Below are 22847 nucleotides of genomic sequence, written 5' to 3'. Positions count from 1 at the left end.
TGCTCGGAAAATAAAAGTCGATAATCCCATTGATTGACGTCTGGCGCGTTAAATTCTTACCGTGTGCGTGAATTAGATCGCGCAGCGCGAAATTCGTTATTGTACAGTTGGCATTGTCTCTGCAGATCGTGGAGTACCTATACAGCTGTTCAAATGCATTTCAGTTGAGAGTAGGTACTTAATACTTACTATACTGCAGCGGTGTCCACAAACGTAGCTTTCCCGCAATTGGCCGGGTTTCGGGCGGAAGCGACCAATAGCGGAAAAGGGAGAGCATGAAAAGCCCGGTCGTTGTGGACTGTATAGACGTGACCGCAGGCATTATTAGTCTGGTTCTCGCAACACGAGGCAGTAGCGCGAGCGAGTTCTGTCAGTCGCGGAGTGCGTGAAAGTCCTCTCTTTGAAAGAACATCGTACACGTCGCGTTCCATACGTACGAGGGGGGGAGCGGAGCGGGCAAAAAGGGAGGAGAGGAGAGAGAGGTTGTGTGGTGGCGGGCGTTATGTGACTTTTTTTCGAAAGCGCGCCCGTGGAGACTGAGGAGAAAACGCCTGCTTATACTCTGGAAAACAGTGAGACGAAATATATTCGGCGGTGCAGAGCACGCTTCCATGTATAGGATGCCCTGGCGCAGTCAGCTGCAGCGTGAACTCTTCTTCTGCTCTTGAGACAACGCGCGCGAGCGCGGACACTTTCTCCGTGTGTATCATCATCCTACTGCCGTCGCTGCCAGAGATTCGCTCTTCTTTCGTTCTCAGGTGAGTCTGCAATTACAACTGCCCGCACATGTCTGCGGCTCTTCTCTCATTATTCAGTTTCGCGCTCTATCGGGGGGTCCGCTTGAGGTTATGTCATGGCTCTCGGGGATATATGCTCGAATTTATTGCCTTCGTGCGTATAACACACACACGCACAGGCAGGTTTTGATAATCTGAAGACTCGCGACGTTCTCGGTGGGGAAAACCAGTAATCGGAGTTTCTTTGGGAGTCTCTTCCGATGCTTCTCTCGCAGTTCCGTGTTTACCGGCTACGTTATTGATTTATGTAAGAGTAGAGAAGTCGCCCGAGGCCTCGGCTTTCCTTCCATCATTACGTGATTTTTCTATTATTTCACCAATAATAGCTGCCCTCTTGGTTTCGTGACCCAAAAAAACGCCAGGTTGACCAGGGTAGTTCTTCGTTGCTCGTTAGAACCGATAAGAGGGATGGTCAGAAAAGCGCGGGAAAATGGATTGGGTTTAAATTACTGAAATTTATTCGACTGTTCGAGAAAGAAAACTATATGCGATACCCGAGCAAAATACTGCAATAATTTGAAATAGTGCGAACACGTTGCGAGAATTCTCGAAACTGTTGAAAACTCTAATAATAATGTAATAACAGATGAAGTAATTTTAGTTTAATAAACCGAATAATGCTCTTTATCGTAATGGCAAATAAAAATTGTTCGGATTACATAACGAGTGTTTGCATAAGCCGTGCAATTTCTCTAATATGGTACAATGCCACCGGCGCAAATAAATCACTTTTCATTGCAATAATAGCGCAAAAGGTGTCAGGTTTTAATTATTTTCAACTGTTGCGCCATCCGCAGAGAGATATAGAATAAACTCGGTAATAAATAAGTTTTTGTTCTGAATAAACTGGAACACTGCAATAATGGTCGTTAATGAAAAAAACGTCGATGTTTTCCTCGGAAAAAGTTATTTAAAAATTGGCTTTTACCGATCATCCCATATAGCTTTAATTATACAATGACGTTACAGTATACACGAGAGGCAACGCTTTTTTGCGACGGTTATCGAGATCTTTCGTATGTTAAAAAAAAAAGAGTCGTGCACTATTAGATGACGATCGTCTTTCTGAAAGTGGCGCACGCAAGCTAATTAACCAAGAAGGACAATACCTACGCCTACCTTATCGGTCATCGGCCCGTTCGTAGCAAACACAAGTTCACGTGCCAACTGTGTAACCTTGGTTCAGCCGAGTGTATATAATACAAGTGCAGCAGAATATAGCCGAATGAATATTTTCACGATCGCAGAGTGGAAGGTTTCGGCTCGCGCAGTGCGTTCGCCTCGCGCTCGTATATATAATTAAGAGTCGCGGCGAGAGATCAACGACAGCTAAAAAGGACGACGAAGGGGCTACAGCGTGACGTCGTCGAGTGAGAGTGAGATGACCGGAGCGTGGAATCGGTGAAGGCCGGCCGGCGCTTCGTTTTCTCTCTCTTTCTTTCTCTCGGCCTAATCACGATTTGTCTTTTTAATACAATAAGTAACGGCTGCGATGATCGTAAGGCGCGCGCGCGCGCGCGAATGAATCGCATAACTTTGAAAGTTGACGGAAGGAGGCCAGGGCCGCAGCCACTCGACGCGCGCTCTGAACACATTCGAGTATATGTAGCGGTGCTTGTTGCGGAGATATGAGAGGAACGATGCTCTTTCGCTCACTCTCTTTTCCATGTGCTCGTTCGTAGCCGAGGTGCGAATTATTGGCTTTATTGGTGTATGATCGTAACGGTGCGTGATTACACGCGCGCGCGCGCGCGTGTGTGTGTGTGTGTGTCTATACCTAAGGTCGAATGTGATTGCTATGTAGCGGTGCGTGTACTTATAACGCGACCGTATTCGCGTACGCGCCTTACTTATATTTCAAAGAGATTTTCAATAACCGCGGCTCTACCTCTCTCGTTTTATTTGTCTTTATTATTGCAACTTCGAGAAGCTCTTTGTCCCAATTCGTCGTATTGAGCTTTCTTGGAATAACGCTTTTGTTGTTCCGCCCAATTATTGACGAACGAAGGAAAAAATAAAAAGAACGATGCGCGTATTTTTCGCGCCGTAGAGCAGCTATACAAAACGTCGCGCGCACGCGCGTATTATCGAGGGTGAAAGTGGAATTGTGGGTAACTCTCGATTTCGGTGCGATTTTCGCGCACGTGTCTGTTCGACGCTTGTGTATACACGAAACGACGTCGCGGCGATCGTTTCCGAGTCTTGAGATCACGTGCGGTTACTTTCTTTTTTTTTTTTTTTTTTTTTTGTTCTGCCGTGTATCGCTTGGAATCGATCCATCGCGGCGGCGAAAGGAAAGCACAACAAACGACTTTGTTGTTTTCTTCCGCCTGTTAAGAAAAGCGTCATGGACTAATGCGAAAAACTCTTGAAATCAAGTTTAATTTTTAATTTCGACTCGTTAACGCGTTTACATCACACAGAAAGTCATCGTCGCGCTCGCGACCGGATAGTGATCTTCTGGGATTCAATTCATTTTTGTGTATAAACCATCTCTTATCTTGAAGGCCGACGATTAATAGTGCACACACGTGCGCGCAAAAGTTTCGAGTGTAAATCAGCCGTAGCCGAAATGTTTTTCGCCGGCGATTTCCGCCATACTCTCGAGTATGTGTCTAACATTGAACATATATTTAATTTATCAGCCGGTATCACGTATGCGTCTACGCATAATAGTGCCCGTCACGATGTTAATCCCTTAACGAGAGTGTCGAAACGTTGAGCGCGTTCACAAGTGACAGGCGACGATCTTTGAATAATAATAGTTTTAAATTCGCCTTCTCAGCCGATGCTGCTGTGCTGTGGAACATTACACGTGCCGTCAAAGATTCATTTATTCCGTTACGAGATCCGAGAGATCGAGGTACGCGCGAAATCTCTTTTTCTTTTCTATTATTATAACAATGTAACCCTGTGTAAATCCAACGCGTAATCAAATCTTTAATTCGTTTCCTCAATTTATTACCCGCGCTCTCGAGTCCCAGGACAAAAGAAGAATCTCCGCGCGCGTATATTTTCGCAGCGCGTGCGTATAAAGCATTGTTATCCCGATGAGTCACGTTCGACGAATCGCCCGTATGTTTTTTTTTTTTTTTTCACGATTTTCTGCCCAACCGTGTGCTTACAGCATATCCTATAGGTTAATGGATAACAGTAACTAGCATCGGGAATCCCCGAATTAATTCGGGCTTACCGAAGACGGCTTCCACTTATGCACGGATGACCGTTAAAACTGCGCGCGAGAAAAACACGCGTGGGCGTGCGCTCTATCAGTCCGAGAAAGAGAGAGAGAGAGAGAGAGCTATTTCGCGCGCGTCACGCATCGGCGAGCTCCCTTTTTATTATGCATAGGCGCACGTTCCCCCGAGATACCGATCGCGCTCTTTTCCGACTTTCCGTGCAGCGCGGCTATACGCTATAGATCAGTAAGTTTAGTACGTCTCGATGAATGTATCATACGCCGAGCTTGTATCTCGATGAATTCCTGAATCATTAGCCCCGACGGACTGGCGTCGCCCAGTCGGCAGATATTGCGGTAACTTAATAGAAATATTATCACACGATCACATGTATAAACGACATTTTTTTTTCCTTCTAAATTTAGATCCTACTACGGAATGTTTTTTTTTTCGAAACTCCTGAATGATCTTCTCCGCTCGACGTGGTAATAATTAAGAGGTGTGACATTCACCTGAATATTCGCCTGTTGCGCGACGCCGCCGCCGTGGCAGAAAGTAAAATTTCGCGTGCCAAGGACTTTTCCCTCCAGAGTTCAAGAACTTGCGCCGAGGCGAATTAAATAATCTCGCGAGCGAGCTATAATTATAATACACTCCGTGAGAGAAAAGTCTATATCTGGCAGAGGCGTGTGCATTCATTCGATTTTTCTCCGATTCGCAAACTGGTTCTCCGCAGCCCCCTGATGCACAGAGGCGTTGTTGGTACACACTGAAGCATCGCCCCAGGCACCTTGTATCGTTATCTACGAAGCACTTAACATACTCGGCTCAGTGCAGTGGCTATACAGACGCGATAATGACAATCCGTGATGGCTTGTGTCGTGAAAATTCCTCTCGGCCCTAGTTAAGAAACGCGGTGGCGTGGGGATAAAAAAATGAGGAAAAGAGAGAGAGAGTATTAATAATAAGAGGCGGCGGCGCGACTTTTTGAAATCGGAGTATATACTTACACGGTGCGATCCGGACAAGGCCAGCACAGCGCGTAGTGTATCATCCCAAAGAGAGATACAGGTTCAGCGAATGTTCCGCTCTCGTGTATAGCTTTCTCTTTCAAGGTCCGCCGCGAGGCGAGTCTATATAGAGCCGCGCCTCTCGCCGTTGTATATATATATATATATATAGTGTAATAATCTCGGCTCTCGGCCGATCATCGTCAGAGGGATTCACGTTTTCCTCGTGCGCCGCTCGCCTTGACTCGTCCCGCTCTGGGATTTCGTTTTATGCGGCGCCTCGTTATCTCAATAAATTGCTGTGTCTATATACCTTCGAAAACGAGCAGCAGCTGTTGCGAGAGAATGTCAAATGTCCTGTTGTGGCAGTTTAAATTTTTTTTTTTCTTCTCTAGCTTCGAGGCCGCGCGCCGCGAGGGACTTCGTGTCCGAGCTGTTAAATTGTTTATCAAGGGTGTATTGTTTGCGATTTGGTTGTATAGTTATCGCGCGCGCGCGCGCGTGTGTGTGTATCTTACACGAATTGATTAGTTTAGAGCGAATATTCATCGGGGATTCGTATCGATTGTATATAGCCGCCGATCGATTAATTTTACCAATTGCCGCGGATTACATGTGTATCGGAGAGACAGAAGTGACGCGTAGATAAAACGTATCAATTTTGGCAATAGCCGCCTGAAATCATCGATATATTTCTCTTCCGTAACCCACTAATACATACGATTTATCGAATCGAACAAAGAAGCTGCGCCGCGCATTGTTCGACGAACCACGTTCGCTTTTCCGAGGATCTCGCGGTCGAGGGCCATATTTTCACCGAGAAAGCCGTTAAAAATCATAAACTCGCGCGATCAGCTTGCCTCTCAGTGGAATATATATATATCAGCCTCACAAAAGCGGCTCTTCTCCGAACGCATATCCCTCGATTGTGCATAGCCGCGCGACGATTACGAGAAAGTAACGCAGCCCGCATACCCGATCGTACAGGCACTGCTGCTCCGCATTGGTAATTGCACGCACTGGCCGCCGCAAGTTGTCTGTGTCGAGCTTGAATAGCAATCGCTTCTGATGCGGGGACAGAAATGCGTACAACGCGAGCCATTATATACATATGCGCGCGCGCGCGCGCGAAAATTCGCTTCCGTCATTTTATATCGTTATATATAAAAGATTGTTATTTTTTCTTTAACGCGAGCGTGAAATGTGAATTGCGTTACTTATAGGTGCGCGAGTATTATTAGACTCAGTACTTCCGACGCCGAAATCGAGTTTCGTTGACCGACTCTGTGTACGCCCGCATGAATTATTCGTTTATAGAGCAATCAGAAAGCGTTTCTCCGACCATAAATCAGTCCATTAGAATTCTGATTTTTCGGATCATTCCAAGAGAGAGAGAGAGAGAGAAAGAGGTTGACGACCCACGTTCCCGAATATAGGTCAGCCCAGTTACATATACTCATCGCGGACAGCCGCAGTGTGCCAGACTCGCATCTTTTTACTCCTCGATAACAATAACAGCCCGCGCGACGATTGGAGGTCTGCTGCGGTGGATCGAGAAAAAAAAAAGCACATCGGCTGCACGCGAGTCTCCAATGTAGTACATGGAATGCGCGAAAGATCGAGCAAAAAACTTTACAACTTATATATATATATATATATATATATTTTCTCCCGCGATAGTAATTGACTACATAACATCCGTTTGATGGACAGCGCTATAAGTTAGACGTTCTCTTTAAAAAGAAGCTGGTATGTAATAACGACGCCGGTCATATATATATTATAATACGCGATGCGGGTATGTAATAATCGATGGCGTTATTGAAAGGTACGCGTCAACGCGTGACAACGTCGCAGTTTTTTCAAAAATGATTTATAGACAGCTGCTGCGCTAATATACAGCTTTGCCGATCGACCGTGAGTTCATGGAACTATTTTCGTGAACTTGAGGATTCATCAGAGAAGGAGTCAATGAAAGTCTCTTGCGTCAACGTAATTGGCGATTTTGCTTGTAAAATAGCTCAGCGTAATTGACAAACTTTATGTCCGCGTGTATAGCGTGTCTATATAGGTATACACAGACTTCGCGGATATATATATATATATAGGAGCGCAATAGAGAAGAGCAGAGTAGCAGCAGTCAGTCGCAGGACCTTGACCTTCCCGTCGCTACTGTCCGGACAGAGAGAACGACGCGCAGCAGCGACCTTCGCTTTATTAGAGTCCTGAATATCGTGCAGTCAACCCGACGATCATGCGTATAGGAATCGCGAGCGAGCATTATAGTTCCGCCTCTGATTGATGGCCTCTCGTTCTTGTCTAGTGCTCGTTTTTTTTTATATAATCTCATTCTCTTGACTAGACTCGAGGAAAGTGTCGTGCGCGGCTGGCTTTGAATCGCGCCGAAAAATTGGCGCACGAACGAGGATGTAACTGTATGCATAGCTGATAGTTCGACGGTTGATTTGAATAGACGCGGGAAAACCGTAAAACCAGTTTTGATACAGTGAAACGCATAGCGAAGCTTTTTTTTCCGAAAGCGCATAAATCCAGGAATTCGCCTTATTATGGCTGGGATGGCGTTTTTAAATGAGAGTGTGTTTCCTATGTAAAAAAAAAAAGAATGTCGATGAAAACCCGTTTCTACACCAGGTATAAAATGCTTATTCTCACACAGCGCAGAGAAGATACACAATGCAGACTTTCACTTGGGGATAAGTCAGGGAATAAAGAAGTTCGTCTGCATCGTGTGAATTCTTCCGTAGAAATTGTTTTTTTTTTCCTTTAGGCGTATAATACCGTTCGAGGAAGTACAAATATGGAAATTAAACATCCGATATCATATTGAAGCGATTTTTTCAATAATGCAAATTCGGCTCGTCGCTTAACGGTACAGATCTCTATATAATTTCCTCGACAAACTCGTGTCATTAGCATCGGGAGATGATAAAAGTGCAGTAATCCAGAAGCTGGTAAACGACGACAAATAGACGCGCAAACGTACGCACCTGTTGCACAATGAGCCGATATGCACTGTCTCCTGCAGCTATTACGAAAACGCGCCAAAGTGCAGAGAAGCGTAAGCGCGCGAAAGTGTCGTGTACGCGGAGTGTCGCACTAAAAATGGAACACAGTAGCACGCTCGCGTAATAATTCATGCATTTTCTCCGAGCGATGCTCATCGCGGTCTCTCTACACGACAGGTGTCGAAACGACCACCTCCGGTATAGGTGTGCGTATATGAACAGTGTATTAAGATACGGAGAAGAGGAAAAAAAAAGAGAGGAGAGAGACGAGTTGAGCAATCGGATATGGGCTCGCCAGTGTCTATATTATGCCTATATTACAGAATGTCTGTAAGTTCGTGTGTGGTATGTGGCGAGGATGATCGTCCTTTTTTCACCGTCGCCGTATCATTCGAGCCCATTTTTCGCTGCTGTAAATATGCCGATGCTCGTTTGCGACCTCACACACGCATCGGTTGATATAGCGTGTGCCGACATCGGAGACGCGTTAATTTATGCTAATAAATTTATCAGCTTTTGAAGCAAGGTCGGCTCGGTTAAAAAGGGACTCCGCGCGACGAGAGCATCGCCAGGGAGAGCGGACGATTGGTAAACAGGCAGTTCTCCCTCTATCTCTCTCTCACTCTGTTATATTGACTGATTTTGACACACATTTAGCCGTTATCTCGCTAATGGATTTAAGAGAGGACGCAGTAGCAGCTCGCTCATCTCTGCAACTGCATGATATATTTGTGTACCTGTGCCGCGCGCTCCTTTATCGTTTCTTCATTCCCTTTTGCTGTACGAGTATACGGAGAAAAAAGACCTGGTATACCTGGTGTCTCTGGCTGGCGGCGATAGATGGCGCACAGACAGTTTTTCGGTTTCCTCGTCACGACCTATTTGTGTGTTGACTATACAAGCGGCTTTTCCGAAAATTGCTCGACAACTTTGTTATGTGGTCATTCGTCAAATATATGTACCGGGTATAGAGGTTCGAGAAAACGTGACGGAACGGAGGACTCGGATATTTTTCAAATACGAGACACGCGCGCGGAAACGATGAACGATTATCTAAAGCTAAATGTCTCTCTCTCTTCAGCTGTGTGTACACTTGATGGAGAAGTTAACTTTGACGCGCGTTTTACGTGTGCGATTTTCGGAGAACCGATTCGGTATTTCTGAAATATTTGAGTACTCTGTGCGAGTGTTTGCTTCAGGGGGCGTTTTACAGAAACATCCAGACCTTCTGAGTCAGGCGCATAATTCATCAAAACGCCGTACATATATTCTCGCTTCATCTCTCGCATATAAAAAAGACAATCCAGAATAGAGCTCGCTCGCATATCGAGAGAGAAAAAATAGACTCCGCGTCGAGAAAACAAGTGCGTCTCTTATACCGCGCAACGATTCACCGAAGGTCCAATTCGTCATGTACAATAACCGCGCGCGGGCGTTGAAACCCGCGCAAGCTTCGAAAATAAGAAAAAACAACAAGCATAAGAGTTAAGCGCGTTCAAGGGCCAAAACATTTAGGCGAGTGCCGACGAAGAAGCATCAGAAGAAGAGAGAAGCGGCGCCGCGTCGGAAAGGCCCCCGTTGCGGGATCTTCCGGTATGCGTGACTCTCTCTCTCTCTCTCTCTCTCTCCCTATAGTCTAAAAAGCGATTACAGCGCGGGCGCTCGCCAGTATACAGTAGTGAGACTCGGCGAGCGGAGCCGCGAGCGCGCAAGAAAGTCCAACTCAGTCCCGGCGCGACGCTCGAATCGCACGGTCGCGTGCAGTAACCCACGCGCCACATTATAATACACGCACACGCAGACTGCGTTGTCCCGACAAGCCTCACGCGGACTTTGAACTTTTTAGCCGCATCGACCCGTTATACGCGCTTCTGGCCTCTCTCAGCCTTTGTTTTGCATCGCTATCGAAACAGAGTGGACATTGTTGTTTGATTCAAATTTTTATTTATTTTTTTTTTCTGAACTACAAGTGGAGAGAAAGACGGTTCAGCGGGTGTCGGATACGGAATCGTCGAACATGAAGCCGATGGCCGAAGGTACAGCCTGATTTATTCGTCGAGACTCGAATGGATATATTTGGACTGGCATTTACATAAGAGGTATGTCTTGTATGCTTCGTTGAGAAAGAAGTCGAGCGCTAGAGATAGAAAAAAATGTTCGTCAATCGTATTTTAATTCTGTATTAATCTTGTAAAGGGTCTTCTGGCCCGTTTAATATTAAATAAATAAATAGATAAGCGGCCGATGCATGCGACGATAGTAGTATAGTATAGTATCAGTATAGTATATGCGGGTAAGGGGTGAGATGCACTCTGGTGCATACGACAGATTAGATATATAGGCTATGGGAACCAGCCGCTTTTTTCAAAGTCAAGTGTGCAGTCACGATGTGTCAGTGAGAAGAGATATCGTAAACGCTTCTCTCGGATTTGCTTTAACAAGCCGCTTGCGATGTATGCGGATGAATATGTATTAAGGAGCTGATTGCGCTTTATCGCGAAGCAATCAATTTACCCGCGAGTTTTTGCTTTCTCGCGGGCACGCGAGGAGAAAGCTTTTTTAGTATATATGCTCATGAGCTTGTACTTTCAGCTGTGTGCTTGTAACATTGTGCAGATACACCGGTGCGATACACATATATATTTTTTTATTTTTATCTAATCTCCTATTCCTGCGATTTTTCTCTCGAGACACGCCGTGTGTTTGTTTTATTAAAAGGCTACGCGCGCAAGGTGCTTAGAGAATTTAAATACGAAAGGTGTGTATAACTGTATACATCAGCGGCTTATTATGTATACTTTCTAAGGCGAGCGCTATACAATTTCGCTATTTACACGTGATTCGGGATAAGCCTATTATTAAATGCAAATGCTGTTTACGCGAGTGAAACGAAGATTCTCTCTCGTGATTATTTTTGGTAGCGAGAGAGGAAAAAATGGGAACGCATAGATTTTCGATGCAGTCGAGTTTAGGACCACGCTGCAGGAGCACGTGCTAGTAACGCGATTCTCATTAGCATATATCTACTTTTACGGATTTTCAGAGTCAGATTGGGAAATTGTCGGCTCGGCGAGTTGAGAAATCGAGAGAAAAAGTCGAGAGACCTATTAAAATTTACATGTGAATCAGTAGTGTACGGCTTGGTAGACACGGCATATTATATACACTCGATCACTCTGAATGGAGCCATAAAGTTTTGACACCAGCGACGACGTTCAAATAGGTTCATTGTACCTCTTAAAAAAGCTGCCATTCACGCGCGTGTACATTTTTATCGGTACGATCGATCTCTCGCAGTTATGTAATTAACGTATCTTCAAAATGAGCTTGTATACCGTATATAACAAATTCGTGCTTTCAACAACGCAGTAAATCACGCATTATTTGCTCAAAAAATTTGATGGATATCGCGCGATATGCCGATTATACTGAAATTCCGAATCGATAATTAATACGCGCAACGATTATAAACTAGGATAAATTCCTATGCTATACATTACCCAACATCGCAGGACTTCGAAACACTTCTTTTATATTGCGAATAAAATCTAGAAAGTATTTAGATGCCAATAGCGCCCGGTCTTCTCCTTCAAAATGTTACTTGCCGATTAAGTAATCCTCCTCCGGTCACGCGAGCCGTATAGTCGATAAAAAAAGAAGACGGAGATAGAATCTCGGCGAAGCTTAGATCGATAAAAATTCGGCATCGCCACGCTTCTGTACACACACGCGCGCAAGCTTTTAATTGATTACGTTGCTGCATATTGGCGCGCGCGCGGACTCGCGTTCGTATCATTAATCTGGACTCGTTGCGTCACTTTCCTGGAAATCCAGTTTTACGCCGCCTTTCGCTGAAACATCGGCCAAAATCGTATCCTCGCGCCTCTTTACCAATATCCAGTGTGCGCGTGCGTGCTCTTGGCCGCGTACGCGCGGCTCAAGTTCAAAAGAAATCCTCTCCGTGTGAGCCTTGGGTATACACAAGAAAGCAGAAGATCGATCAAAGAGCGAAAATACGATCGAGGCACTTGCGCCGGTCTCATGGCTCATCGGGAGGAAAAACAGTTAGCTGGAATTATTTATCGTTCGGATATATAAGCGAGAGAAGTGTTGATTTTTCCTTCGCGAATTTAGATCCGACGATGGACGCTGGATAAACTCCTCGCGAATGTTAGAACAATAAAGCCAGGGATAGATGAACAACATCGATCGGGTTAGTTTATGAGAAAAGCAATATAGTCGGGCTTGATCTTTAATTCGGCTAATGGCGCGTACTTTTTCCCGAGTTGATAGATCGCGCCGGGAATTACGTAGCGGAGTAAAACTAGTTGGCGAAAATACGCGAACATTACTTACAAAACTTTCTCGAATGAAATTTCATTAAATCTTTGCTTGCGTAATGGATCGCTTCAAATGCGTTTCGGAGGTAGCACAACTGTTAGTTATCGCTGTAATGCGCCTAATAGTATTATAATAATGTTGATTTTTTTGGTGATCCCACGAATTTTTTGCCATCGAGATACAGTGCAAATAAGTTTATATTATCTACTCCTGCACATTTTATTCTCTGTTCCTGCCTCTCGGTTCGTTTTATCCCCAACAGTGATGGACTGAAACCGAAATGTGCTTAGTCATGCTTACAATAAGGATCGAGATCGCGAAGGGTGGTATTTTTATAAGCTACAGTAGACCTTTTAATTAAGATTCTCAAGGATTTAAGGCATAGTTGGTATACTCTGACGCACTATACCTCTCCGCTTTCGTTAACTAAATAAAAGCTTATTTTGTTTAATGTAATGGTATTCTTTCACTTCCTGTAGCTTGCAGGTAGAGCCGAACATTTTCATTGCCAGATTCTTGGTCAATTATGCGTGTGAATTTCGATATTGAAAGCAGAGAGTCATCGCCATATACGAGATGTATTGATTGATCGATATGACTATTGTTTTACCGTAATACTTATATACATACATGAGGCGTAACGAATGGCCATATACATGTCAATAAAAAACAACGCGCCGAATTCCTGTACATTATCCTACTCATGCAAACAATAATTTTTATCCTCAAAAATTCCGCACACGTGTTATCCCTAGTGGAAATTTGGGGAATTTCAGGAAAACACACGTTTTTATCACGTGCTAAGGATTCCGGATCAATGTATTCAAAGTGCGATGATTTGAATTTCAAATTTCGCCTCGAATCATTGTACGGCATGGACTATTTTTAATGGCAAAGCCTCTATAAATAAAATCGGAGAACTTCCGTGTTTGCATCGACGATGTGTATTTACGGTGTTGGATTTGAAAGAATCGTGGTATAAAATTAAAAAAATTGCGTTCGTCAATAAGTCGCACACTGAGCGCGGCTGCGTTTTTTTCCACGCGGCGCACAATGTGAAAAAAATTCTCACGATTGTGTCAACAAAATCGGATGAAATTTAGTTAGAGTATAGTTTGAGTTATGCGGAATAAGAGCAAAATATTTGGAAGGCCCACAATAGTTTTCGGGGGACCCAAAATTCAAGGAAAATAGGCCCATTTAGCGATTTTAGCGACAAAATCTTGGCCTGCTTTAATATTTATAATATTTTTTGTAACACAATCTATCGAGAAAAGTTGTCTTAGCTTTTTCAGTTTTCAAGAGAATCCACTTAATTGTTTGTCAAAAAAAAAGCCAAGACTTTTCTCGATTGTGGGCCTTCCGAATATTTTTCTCTTATTCCACATAGCTCAAACTATACTCTAACCAAATTCCAATTCCGTTCTCTCAATCGTCAGATATTAGGTTTTAATACAAAAACAAATTTTTTTTTACACCGTGTGGCGTTCGTATAAATAGCCCGGAGCAGATAGTGTATTCGCCAGTTTCGTTAAATAATAGCAGCGATCAACTTGCATATAGCGCGACTCGCTCTCTCGAGGGTGCGTGTCGATGTCGCATCGATTGGCGCCTCATTGAACGCCCGATCGTTCACGCCCCTTCCGATTATCCGGATAAACGAGCAACATGTTCCCTCCGCTGGAAAGTTTAATAATCCTTGCGTAAGAGCACTGCCTTCTTTTTCCCGCGCCGCACCGGTTATTATAAAATATATAAAATGTACACATACTTTCTCCTCTCGAGAATTCTGACAGAGCCGATAAGGGTATACGACGTCGAGTTGATCGAAAAAAAAAAAAGGCAATTTAACGAAAAAAAGGTCGCTCCGTCTGTGTTCGCAGGTTTGACAATAAGGCACCGAAAGAGAGGGGAGCGAAGATGCTGCAGCACATTTTCGAGTTACACGGCCGGTTCTGCGCCGGCCATCCGCTCGAGGTGATCGTCACGACGTTCACCCTGACGGCCTGTATGCTCAACATGGAAACTGCCACTGGTGGTCCTGCCACTGTCCGGGACGGTAGTCTGCCCGTCTCCACCACCGGACACTGCTACCACGGACGATGCGCCTCCGACGTAAGATACACAATGCATATGGAATAGTATTCATGCGCTATTGTTACGGGCTTATATTTGCAAAAAACAATGGACAGTTTCGAGGGATCATTAGATTCACTTAGTACGGCGGCGAGCACACGATGACGAAGCTTGTGCGCGAAGAGCAAACTCGAAATTCTGAATGAATGTGTATATACTTATAGGACATATACAGTCGTTGAATATGCGCAAGGCTCGAAGAAAGGCTCTCCGCGCGCTCTTATGTTTATTTAATGTATTCTTCTCATTTCTAGGACTTGAATGCCGCGGACGTCATTCTGATGACAATGATTCGTTGCTTGGCCATTCTTTTCAGTTATCACCAGTTCCGCAATCTCCAGAACCTCGGATCCAAGTATATTTTGGGTGAGTACCGGCTCGAAAATAACTTTTATCTCTCTTTTCTAAACTCGTTCGCGTGTATAAATTGTATTATGCGTTTCGAGCAACAAAAAGGTATAGAGAAAAAATAAAGCGCCTTTGAACGACGACGTCGCGCTCGTTTCCAAGGTCGATCGGCCTATTTATCCGCGCCTCGCGGGTATGCAGACATTAGAAATTTCGTCAAATGGGATAGCCGCTTATACAGCTCTCGGTTATAATCAATGGATAAGTTAATCTCCAGTTTCGCAACGCGCGCAGTGCTGCTGTTTTCTCGGAAAGGATATTTTAAATACATACAGCTCTCCGCAGGTAGCCTATAGAAATCGCACGGCGCAATGTCTCTCTTACATTTTCCGCACGGGGGAAAATCGGGGCTTCCAATTTCCATCGGATAGAAATCGCCGTACGATGAGGCGAAATTACAGGAATCATAAATCGTCAAAGTTTCGCGAAAATGAAGAAATTAAAGAGAGAAGACACGACAGCTCTCGCGTGTACATTATACACTGATTACGGATATAACAGCAGCCTCGCGAGTATGTTCACCTTGAATGCGCTAAAGGCCAACGGCTATATAGTATATATATTCCTAAGTGCACGCACACAGAGAGTCGCTCGTCGTCGTCGTCGCCGGCGGCAAGAATGCGAGGAAAGAAGAAAGCAGTGAAAGTCCCGGCGCGAGCATAGAAAGCGATACGCCGCTCGCACGCTGCATTTCTTATTCGAAGCCGCCGCCGTTATATCGCCGATTACCGAATTATACGCGCTCTCCGCGGACCGCAACTTTTATATATATATATATCTGCGGCGGTGCTTTCGACGCCGCGCGGAGATAGTGGAGATTTGTAATTGCGCGCGATCGGAGAAACAATCGAAAGCGCTTTCTACGATGAGAGTATATATCGCTTCGATTTTTTTGCGACAAACTCGCGTCGCACTGGTTAGCGCTATTAGGAGAGACAATGGTTTGTGAAAATTACGAGGATGCGCGCTAATGCGATGTTGTTTTTGCTGCCGTTCCAGGAATCGCGGGTCTCTTCACCATGTTCTCGAGCATCATCTTCACCTCGAGCGTGCTCAACTACGGCCGCAGCGACATTTCCGACTTGAAGTGAGTATTTACGATACAACGTCTTGGGGGGAGAATTAGAACAACGCGTTTAACGCAGGAAAACATTTAAAATCCTTCCAGAGACGCCCTGTTCTTCTTCCTGCTGGTGATCGATCTGAACAAGGCTGGGATCCTGGCGCAGCTGGCTCTGAACTCGAAGAATCAGGACGAAGTGCGCGCCAACATAGCCCGTGGTATGAGGCTCCTCGGACCATCGGTCACCCTGGACACCCTCGTCGAGGTCCTGCTCATAGGGATCGGCTCGCTCTCGGGCGTTAGGCGACTGGAGATACTCTGCGGTTACGCTTGCCTCGGAGTCGTCGTCAACTACGTCGTCTTCATGACGTTCTATCCAGCTTGCCTTTCTCTCGTACTCGAGGTGAGCGCTTTTGTCGTCTTAGAAATCTTTGAAACGCGTTTTCGAATTTCAGAGTGTCGGTCGAGTGCGTATAAAAGTGTCGAAAGCAGCGGCGTGACGAGGCTGGAATTATCGGCCTACTGACACGCTCCTGCTGCTGCTGCTGCTGCTGATGATGGACGCCCTTGGAAGGACGCGACGCGATGTTTTCTTTTTCGTTCGCATTTTATGTATACCGTAAAAAAAATATATATATATATATATATATATATAATGGGATATGTGGGTTGAGGTCGGGTGATTTTTCGGGGCAGGTGCGCAGCAGGGAGAGCTCGCAGAAATCGCCTGGTATTTTAAAGCGGGAAAGAAACTGGCCGATTCTCGCGGCGACGTAACATCGGCGTAAACCTGTATCATAAGCGACTCGTTGACGTAACTCACCTCCGCGTGAATATAACGAAACGAAATATCCGCGCGCGTGGAGAAAGTTATTTCTCTCTCGCGGCTCGCGAGCCCGCCGAACTTGACACTGCTCTCCGTACACACATCAGCGCTTCGCGTAATGACGCGCGCTCGCGCAGGATATGCGTGTATATAGGTATACACATATGTTTATGAAATTAACGAGTGCGTTTTGCCTTTGCACACAGCTCTCGCGCAGCAGCAACGACAAGTTCCCGATGACGCACGCGGGCCTGCTTAACGAGGAAGACCAGAAGCCGAATCCGGTGGTCGAGCGGCTCAAGCTCATTATGATCGCCGGCCTCTTCGTCGTCCACGCGCACAGGTAAATATATATATATACATATGGATATAAGTAATCGATATCGCACACGTGCCTCGCTCCTGTTTATTGGGAAACGCACGTGTACGTGATCGAACGCTCGCTCTCTGGTCCCGCGCTGAATTTCAATCGATTCGTAATTCGACTCTATGCTTTCCGACGAGTGTCGATGCTCGCCTGTACACGTCGGCGCTTTCGACACACCCTGTGTTCTTGATTAGGCCGGCGAGAGAGAGAGAGAGAGAAGGAAAAACGCGTGCGTTAGACCTAGAGCCGGTCGTTAGCGGTAATAACCCATAGATAAACAAAGAGCAGAATGCGCTTGCAAGAGAGAGAGAGCCGCCAAGGCCTCTCTTGCAGCAGAGCAAAGCAGGGCTAGAGATAGCCGAGCGGCAACCGGTTTAGGCGAGCTGCTCTCGCGAGAGATCGCTATTATCCTAATTTCATTACGACACACTTGCGAAAGGCGAAAAAGGAGGCCTCCGGACATTATGCGCGCGCGCGCGCGCGCACGCGGTGATGAAATCCGCTCTCTTCCCGCGCGACTACCGTTCATTGTATACAGCGCAAGTACTCGCAGTAAGGATATTGTGAGTGACGCGTGAATTTTCTCGTATCGGCCCGGGCCCATCTCTGACCCAGGAGGCAAGCGTATTCCCGGCTATTGTCGCGGACGGGGAGGTTGACGGAGTCAGGGTCGCGCATTGAATGGCTCTTCGAGGAAGCGGCTGAAAGCGAACTATCGGGCCGCGATCTCCGCGCGCCCGTGAAAAGAGCCCCGGGATGAATGGGCCGAGCGCGCGGTTCACGAAAATAGCCGCGCGGTTAGGAGCTTTCGGAAAGCCGCGGAGCGCCAGAGATAAGTCGTCCGCGCTCGGAAACCGTCCCATCATCATCCGAGTCGCGGCTCTAAGGAGAGTCGGTCTTCTTGGCGGGATTCCGATGTGTCGAAAATCGAGAATCGAGCGGATTCTGACCCGAGCGATTTTCCAGCCGCTGGCCGTTCCGCAATGAGGACGCCGAGGAGACGATAGACGAGAGCGTGTCGACCGTCAGCCCGAGCATCCTGCTGACCAATCGCAACAAGACCGAGGCGCCGCCCGATCTCAAGGGCTATCTCATGAACTGGCTGTCGGTTAGCGCGGACAACATAGTCATCCTGATCCTGCTGCTGGCTCTGGCCATCAAGTTCATCTTCTTCGAGGACCGGGGCGAGATAGTGCGCCAGCTGCGCTTCGCCGAGGACGAGGAGCAGCTCACGAGGCGCAGCGTCTGCGAGGACGGCGTCAGCGGCGCGGACATGGAGAGCAAGCTCCGCCAGAGATTCGCCTCGGCCATGTCGGGCTTGGGAGCCGAGGGCAGGCACTCGACGGTCTTCCCGCTCTCGGGTATGGCCGGCGAGGCTGACTGGATCGAGGTCGGCTCGGCCGATCCCGAGCTCCAGCTCGTCGACAAGGAGGTCCAGACGGAGGACAAGCTGATGCTCGAGCAGAAGCCCAGCTCGTCCAGCAGCGAGGCGCTCGACTGCCCCAAGCCGGAGACGTCCAGGAGCCTCGAGGAGTGCGCTTCCATTTACCGATCGGAGGTCAGTTTTGCTCCGGCGTATTTTGCATTTTAAATATCCGAGATAGCAGTTGTCTGTAACGTCCTCGATTGCAGCTGGGAGCCAACGCGCTGACGGACCAGGAGGTCATCCAGCTCGTCAAGCACAAGCACATCCAGGCGTACCAGCTGGAGAAGGCCGTGGGCGACATGGAGCGCGGAGTTGGAATCCGGCGAGCGATCCTCGGCGACTACGGCAAGTTCAGCGACAACCTGCAGGAGCTGCCCTACCGCAACTACGACTACAGCAAGGTGCTGGGCTCCTGTTGCGAGAACGTCGTCGGCTACGTGCCCGTGCCGGTGGGCATCGCCGGCCCGCTCAAGGTTGACGGGGAGCTCATACACGTGCCCATGGCCACGACGGAGGGCTGCCTCGTCGCTTCGACCAACAGAGGAAGCCGCGCCCTGACGGGCTGTGGCGGTGTCACAAGCAGAGTCGTCGCCGATGGTAAGTGGTCGTCCGTTGTTTCAACGTTGACTCAACGAAAGTCAAGGAAAGTCGTCTCTGCTCATCTCGGCGCGTTTTGGTGGGTTTGTCGACAGGCATGACGAGAGGACCGGTGGTGCGCTTCCCCAGCATCACTCGCGCCAGCGAAGCCATGACGTGGATGCAGACGCCGGAAAACTTCGAGAAGATGAAGAGCAGCTTCGACGAGACCAGTCGATTCGCCCGCTTGACCAGAATCCAGGTACACATAGCGGGCCGACATCTGTTTATCCGATTCGTGGCCAAGACCGGCGACGCCATGGGCATGAACATGCTGTCGAAGGGTACCGAGAAGTCGCTGCACACGGTGCAGGAGACGTTCACCGACATGGAAATCCTCTCGCTGAGTGGCAACGTCTGCACGGACAAGAAGCCCGCTGCGGTCAACTGGATCGAGGGTCGCGGCAAGAGCGTGGTCTGCGAGGCCATCATTCCCGCGGAGATCGTCTCCTCGATACTCAAGACCACCACGCACGCACTGGTCGACGTCAACATATGCAAAAACATGATCGGCTCCGCCGTAGCGGGTAGCATAGGTGGCTTCAACGCGCACGCCGCCAACATCGTCACAGCCATATACATCGCAACGGGCCAGGTTGGTTCTTCCTTCTCGATTTCCCGATCCCCCGTACAAGCAGCGCCAGGGCTATGGATGGTTCTGTAAACAATGTTCTGTAAACTCTGATTTTCAGGACCCAGCACAGAACGTCGGTAGCAGTAACTGCATGACCTTGATGGAACCCTGGGGTCCAGACGGCAACGACCTGTACGTGTCGTGCACGATGCCCAGCATCGAGATCGGTACCGTCGGCGGTGGCACGGGTCTTCCGGCACAGGGAGCTTGCCTGGCTATGCTCGGCGTCAGGGGGGCAAACGCCGAGGACCCTGGACGTAACGCCAACAAATTGGCGAGGATCGTCTGCGCGACCGTTCTCGCCGGCGAGCTCTCCCTCATGGCTGCTCTGACGGCCGGACACTTAGTTAAGAGTCATCTCAGGCACAACAGGTACGTTCGATTATTGTAATGATAATTACGGACGAACAGCCATCTTAATTCACAAATTCTCTTTGCAGATCGTCGACCGCAGTGAGTAGTTCGATAAGCTCGTCGACAATGCCAAAAAGGGAGCTGGGAGTGAATCTGACCGTGCCAAGCGTTCTGCCTGCTATGCAATCGTCATCAGTCTGTACAAATGCCAAACATGGCTCGTAGCGATAGTTGAGCACGTTTCTGTGTTTTTTTTGTGATTGCCATTATTAGTGATCCGCTCGCCGATCGCTAACGAGAACGAATCAATGAAGATTAAAGACTTTTCGATTAACTCGAATAATGATAATAATAACGATAAAAAAAAAAAGGACAAAGTACTTGGTTTCGAAGCACAAGTCTTCCAGCTCGTATGTTTCTTTTTTGATAGAAGTGTGAAAGTTTGATGAGCAGACGTGATTTTTTATGCTATTGATGTAAAAATAATGTAAAGAAATGATATGGAATAAGCAGGTGTCGCCAAAGTCTGACATTTTTATGTATCTTGCAGAGTTGTTGTTTTTTTTTCTCAATGCTGTCAAAGAAGTATTAGATAGGAGAAAATAATCAATTATTCAATCATGAGCACTCTTAAAAGCATTCGAATTACTTATTCTATTGCCAATTATCTTGTAATTAGTAATTAGCTTAGTGAACTATCGTATTTATTATTTACAAATTAGTTGATAATCAGATGCGTAATTTAATTTTAGGAGTGTACATGTCTGCTGCCAATGGCAGCGATGCGATTTGTTCTTACATAAATTACTATCAAATTATCCGAACAGAGCGTCATTATACACGTTTGCCTATTAGAATAAATGATCTGAATTTTCGCAGCAGAATTTCGTAGACTTGCCATTTCTTTCGACTCGACGAATTCTTTGTATACAACTGCTTGAAAGTGTGTGTAGTTAAGAATCGATATCAGTGCAATGTTCGCGAAAGTTAAAGTGCAACGAGCGTTTAGATTTATAAAAATAAAAACTATGTATATGTAATCTACTGTTAATGGTTTCGATGAAACGAAACGAGTAAAATACATGTTAAGCGTTCAAATCGAAACGCGATGCGATTCGTAGTTTCGGTTGCCTAAAATCTGCGCAAACATTTTTATTCTAGAGTTAATAAATTATTAATTGCGCATTACTAGTTAAAAGGTTTAAAAAAAGGCGGAATTTTGTTATGTTCTATAATTTAAGTATAAAAAAGTCTTATAATACACTATTCTTTAACATGCGTATGAGGTTTCTGGCATACTGAAAAATTTACGTAACAAAATAATGAAATTAAATAATTAATTTACAAAAATAAATGCTAATTTTACATTTTTTCATAAGTCTCTTCAAACCCACATATCGTGCATGCATGCGTATAATTATCATCATCTTCGTTATAAGTATCCTCGCCAAACTGATGGGTATGAGAAGCTTTTTGTGTTTTGTCATAGAGTGAACTCCTCACTTCCATTCTAAGCTTTTTTACCTTTTTGTTAAACTTCTTTATTTTGGTTTCTTGGCGCTTCACTTCGCGTTTCTCGCGTTCCTCCAGCAGGTTCTCTTCACTTCCCCAAACTTCAAGAGCTCTTACCTCTATTTGAATTTGAAGGTAAAGTTTCATCTCACCCCAATGTACATTGTGAGGATTCTTACGTAATACGTATTTAAGTGCTGGCTCTCTTTTATCCAGATCGCAGTCCTTCAAGAGATATTCTTGTTTGGCTTCTGTCCTGGTTATCAGAGAGTGTTTTCCATCGTTGTCCCTGAAACAGGATTTCAACTTTTAATCATAACTCTAACGTATTAAGAACACATAGCATAACAAAGAAATAGTAACCTGCAGTCATCGCATGCTAAGTATTCAAACTTTTGTAGAAGGTATGAATCCTTGAATTCCTTGGAGCACTCCTGGCATACTGGAAGTTTACTGATTATCGGTGCTGGATCTGCGGCAATGGTGCACTAAAAATTAACAGATACAATGCAATATGTTCATATTTAAAAAGAATGAATAAGAGTAAAGCAAGTTTATTACCATAGCAGCTTCGAGAGCATCATCTTCTTCGATAAGGAAACCAGCTCCGCTATCGACAACTTTCTGTCCTTGAACCTTGATAACTTTGCCTCGAACACCATTTTCATTGTCGCTGGAAAATGTAAATATTCAGCTGCATTTAATGTAATAGCGGTGCAGTTGCATGGAATAATTTATAACCTCGGATCATAGGTAATAGCACAACGTTGCGATACCGCAACTATAATATGTACCTCTTGGCATAAGGATGCGCAACAATTTTGGCCTTTCTCAATAACAAAGCTCTTTCTCTGTTTCTTGCCATTCGTTCACGAATCCCATCATTGTTTACATCCTCGTTCGAAGCGTCTACGATATTTTCGGTTTCCGTAGCCATTTTTTCAGCAATTAATTAATGTTGAAATAACTATTTTAATTTAGTATTTTCTTGATCAAGCGATTTTTGCATGCAGGGTGCAGAAGAGTAAACCGAGAATGCGACAGTTTTGCGCCAACTGAACTTATAACCTGTAAATGAGATACAGGTATAACAGAATTTTCGAAGTAAACACTCTGTCGGTAAAGCAAAATT

The 22847-nt window shown here is 45.9% G+C and overlaps 2 protein-coding genes across 5 annotated transcripts; one reads left to right on the top strand and one right to left on the bottom strand.

Moving 5' to 3' along the window:
- The first annotated feature begins 286 nt into the window (after nucleotides 1–286).
- Nucleotides 287–21568, top strand: LOC100117068 (3-hydroxy-3-methylglutaryl-coenzyme A reductase). Of its 4 annotated transcripts, none has more exons than XM_008206581.4 (12): nucleotides 299–758; nucleotides 9983–10111; nucleotides 14215–14468; nucleotides 14744–14855; nucleotides 15897–15984; nucleotides 16066–16363; nucleotides 16993–17129; nucleotides 18120–18711; nucleotides 18786–19176; nucleotides 19272–19810; nucleotides 19908–20221; nucleotides 20290–21568. In XM_008206581.4, exons 3-12 carry the CDS (start codon nucleotides 14274–14276, stop codon nucleotides 20426–20428), a joined length of 2805 nt encoding a protein of 934 aa, XP_008204803.1. In that variant the 5' UTR covers nucleotides 299–758; nucleotides 9983–10111; nucleotides 14215–14273; the 3' UTR covers nucleotides 20429–21568. The 4 variants fall into 4 exon arrangements, with proteins under 4 accessions (XP_008204800.1, XP_008204803.1, XP_008204801.1 ...); XM_008206579.4 differs by having other exon boundaries at nucleotides 300–758; nucleotides 14237–14468; XM_008206578.4 differs by lacking the exon at nucleotides 9983–10111 and having other exon boundaries at nucleotides 287–758; nucleotides 14237–14468.
- LOC100117103 (DNA repair protein complementing XP-A cells homolog) lies at nucleotides 20849–22799 on the bottom strand. The gene is made up of 4 exons (XM_001601387.6): nucleotides 22510–22799; nucleotides 22277–22388; nucleotides 22079–22203; nucleotides 20849–22004 (listed from the first exon to the last, which is right to left on the bottom strand). Exons 1-4 carry the CDS (start codon nucleotides 22650–22652, stop codon nucleotides 21566–21568), a joined length of 819 nt encoding a protein of 272 aa, XP_001601437.1. The 5' UTR covers nucleotides 22653–22799; the 3' UTR covers nucleotides 20849–21565.
- Between the last annotated feature and the right edge of the window lie 48 nt (nucleotides 22800–22847).

Source organism: Nasonia vitripennis, chromosome 2 (assembly GCF_009193385.2).
Source record: "Nasonia vitripennis strain AsymCx chromosome 2, Nvit_psr_1.1, whole genome shotgun sequence".
NCBI lineage: Eukaryota > Metazoa > Arthropoda > Insecta > Hymenoptera > Pteromalidae > Nasonia > Nasonia vitripennis.
This window is presented reverse-complemented; position numbering and strand designations above follow the sequence as displayed.

Bases quoted from the DNA above. Each gene is read 5' to 3' on its own strand.
- LOC100117068 (XM_008206578.4), top strand. From the start codon at position 14,274: ATGCTGCAGCACATTTTCGAGTTACACGGCCGGTTCTGCGCCGGCCAT. The intron at 14,856-15,896 runs GTGAGTACCGGC...CTGCCGTTCCAG, and splicing joins CGGATCCAAGTATATTTTGG to GAATCGCGGGTCTCTTCACC. The intron at 18,712-18,785 runs GTCAGTTTTGCT...CCTCGATTGCAG, and splicing joins CTTCCATTTACCGATCGGAG to CTGGGAGCCAACGCGCTGAC.
- LOC100117103 (XM_001601387.6), bottom strand. From the start codon at position 22,652: ATGGCTACGGAAACCGAAAATATCGTAGACGCTTCGAACGAGGATGTA. The intron at 22,204-22,276 runs GTAATAAACTTG...GTTAATTTTTAG, and splicing joins ATGCTCTCGAAGCTGCTATG to TGCACCATTGCCGCAGATCC. The intron at 22,005-22,078 runs GTTACTATTTCT...ATCCTGTTTCAG, and splicing joins TTAGCATGCGATGACTGCAG to GGACAACGATGGAAAACACT.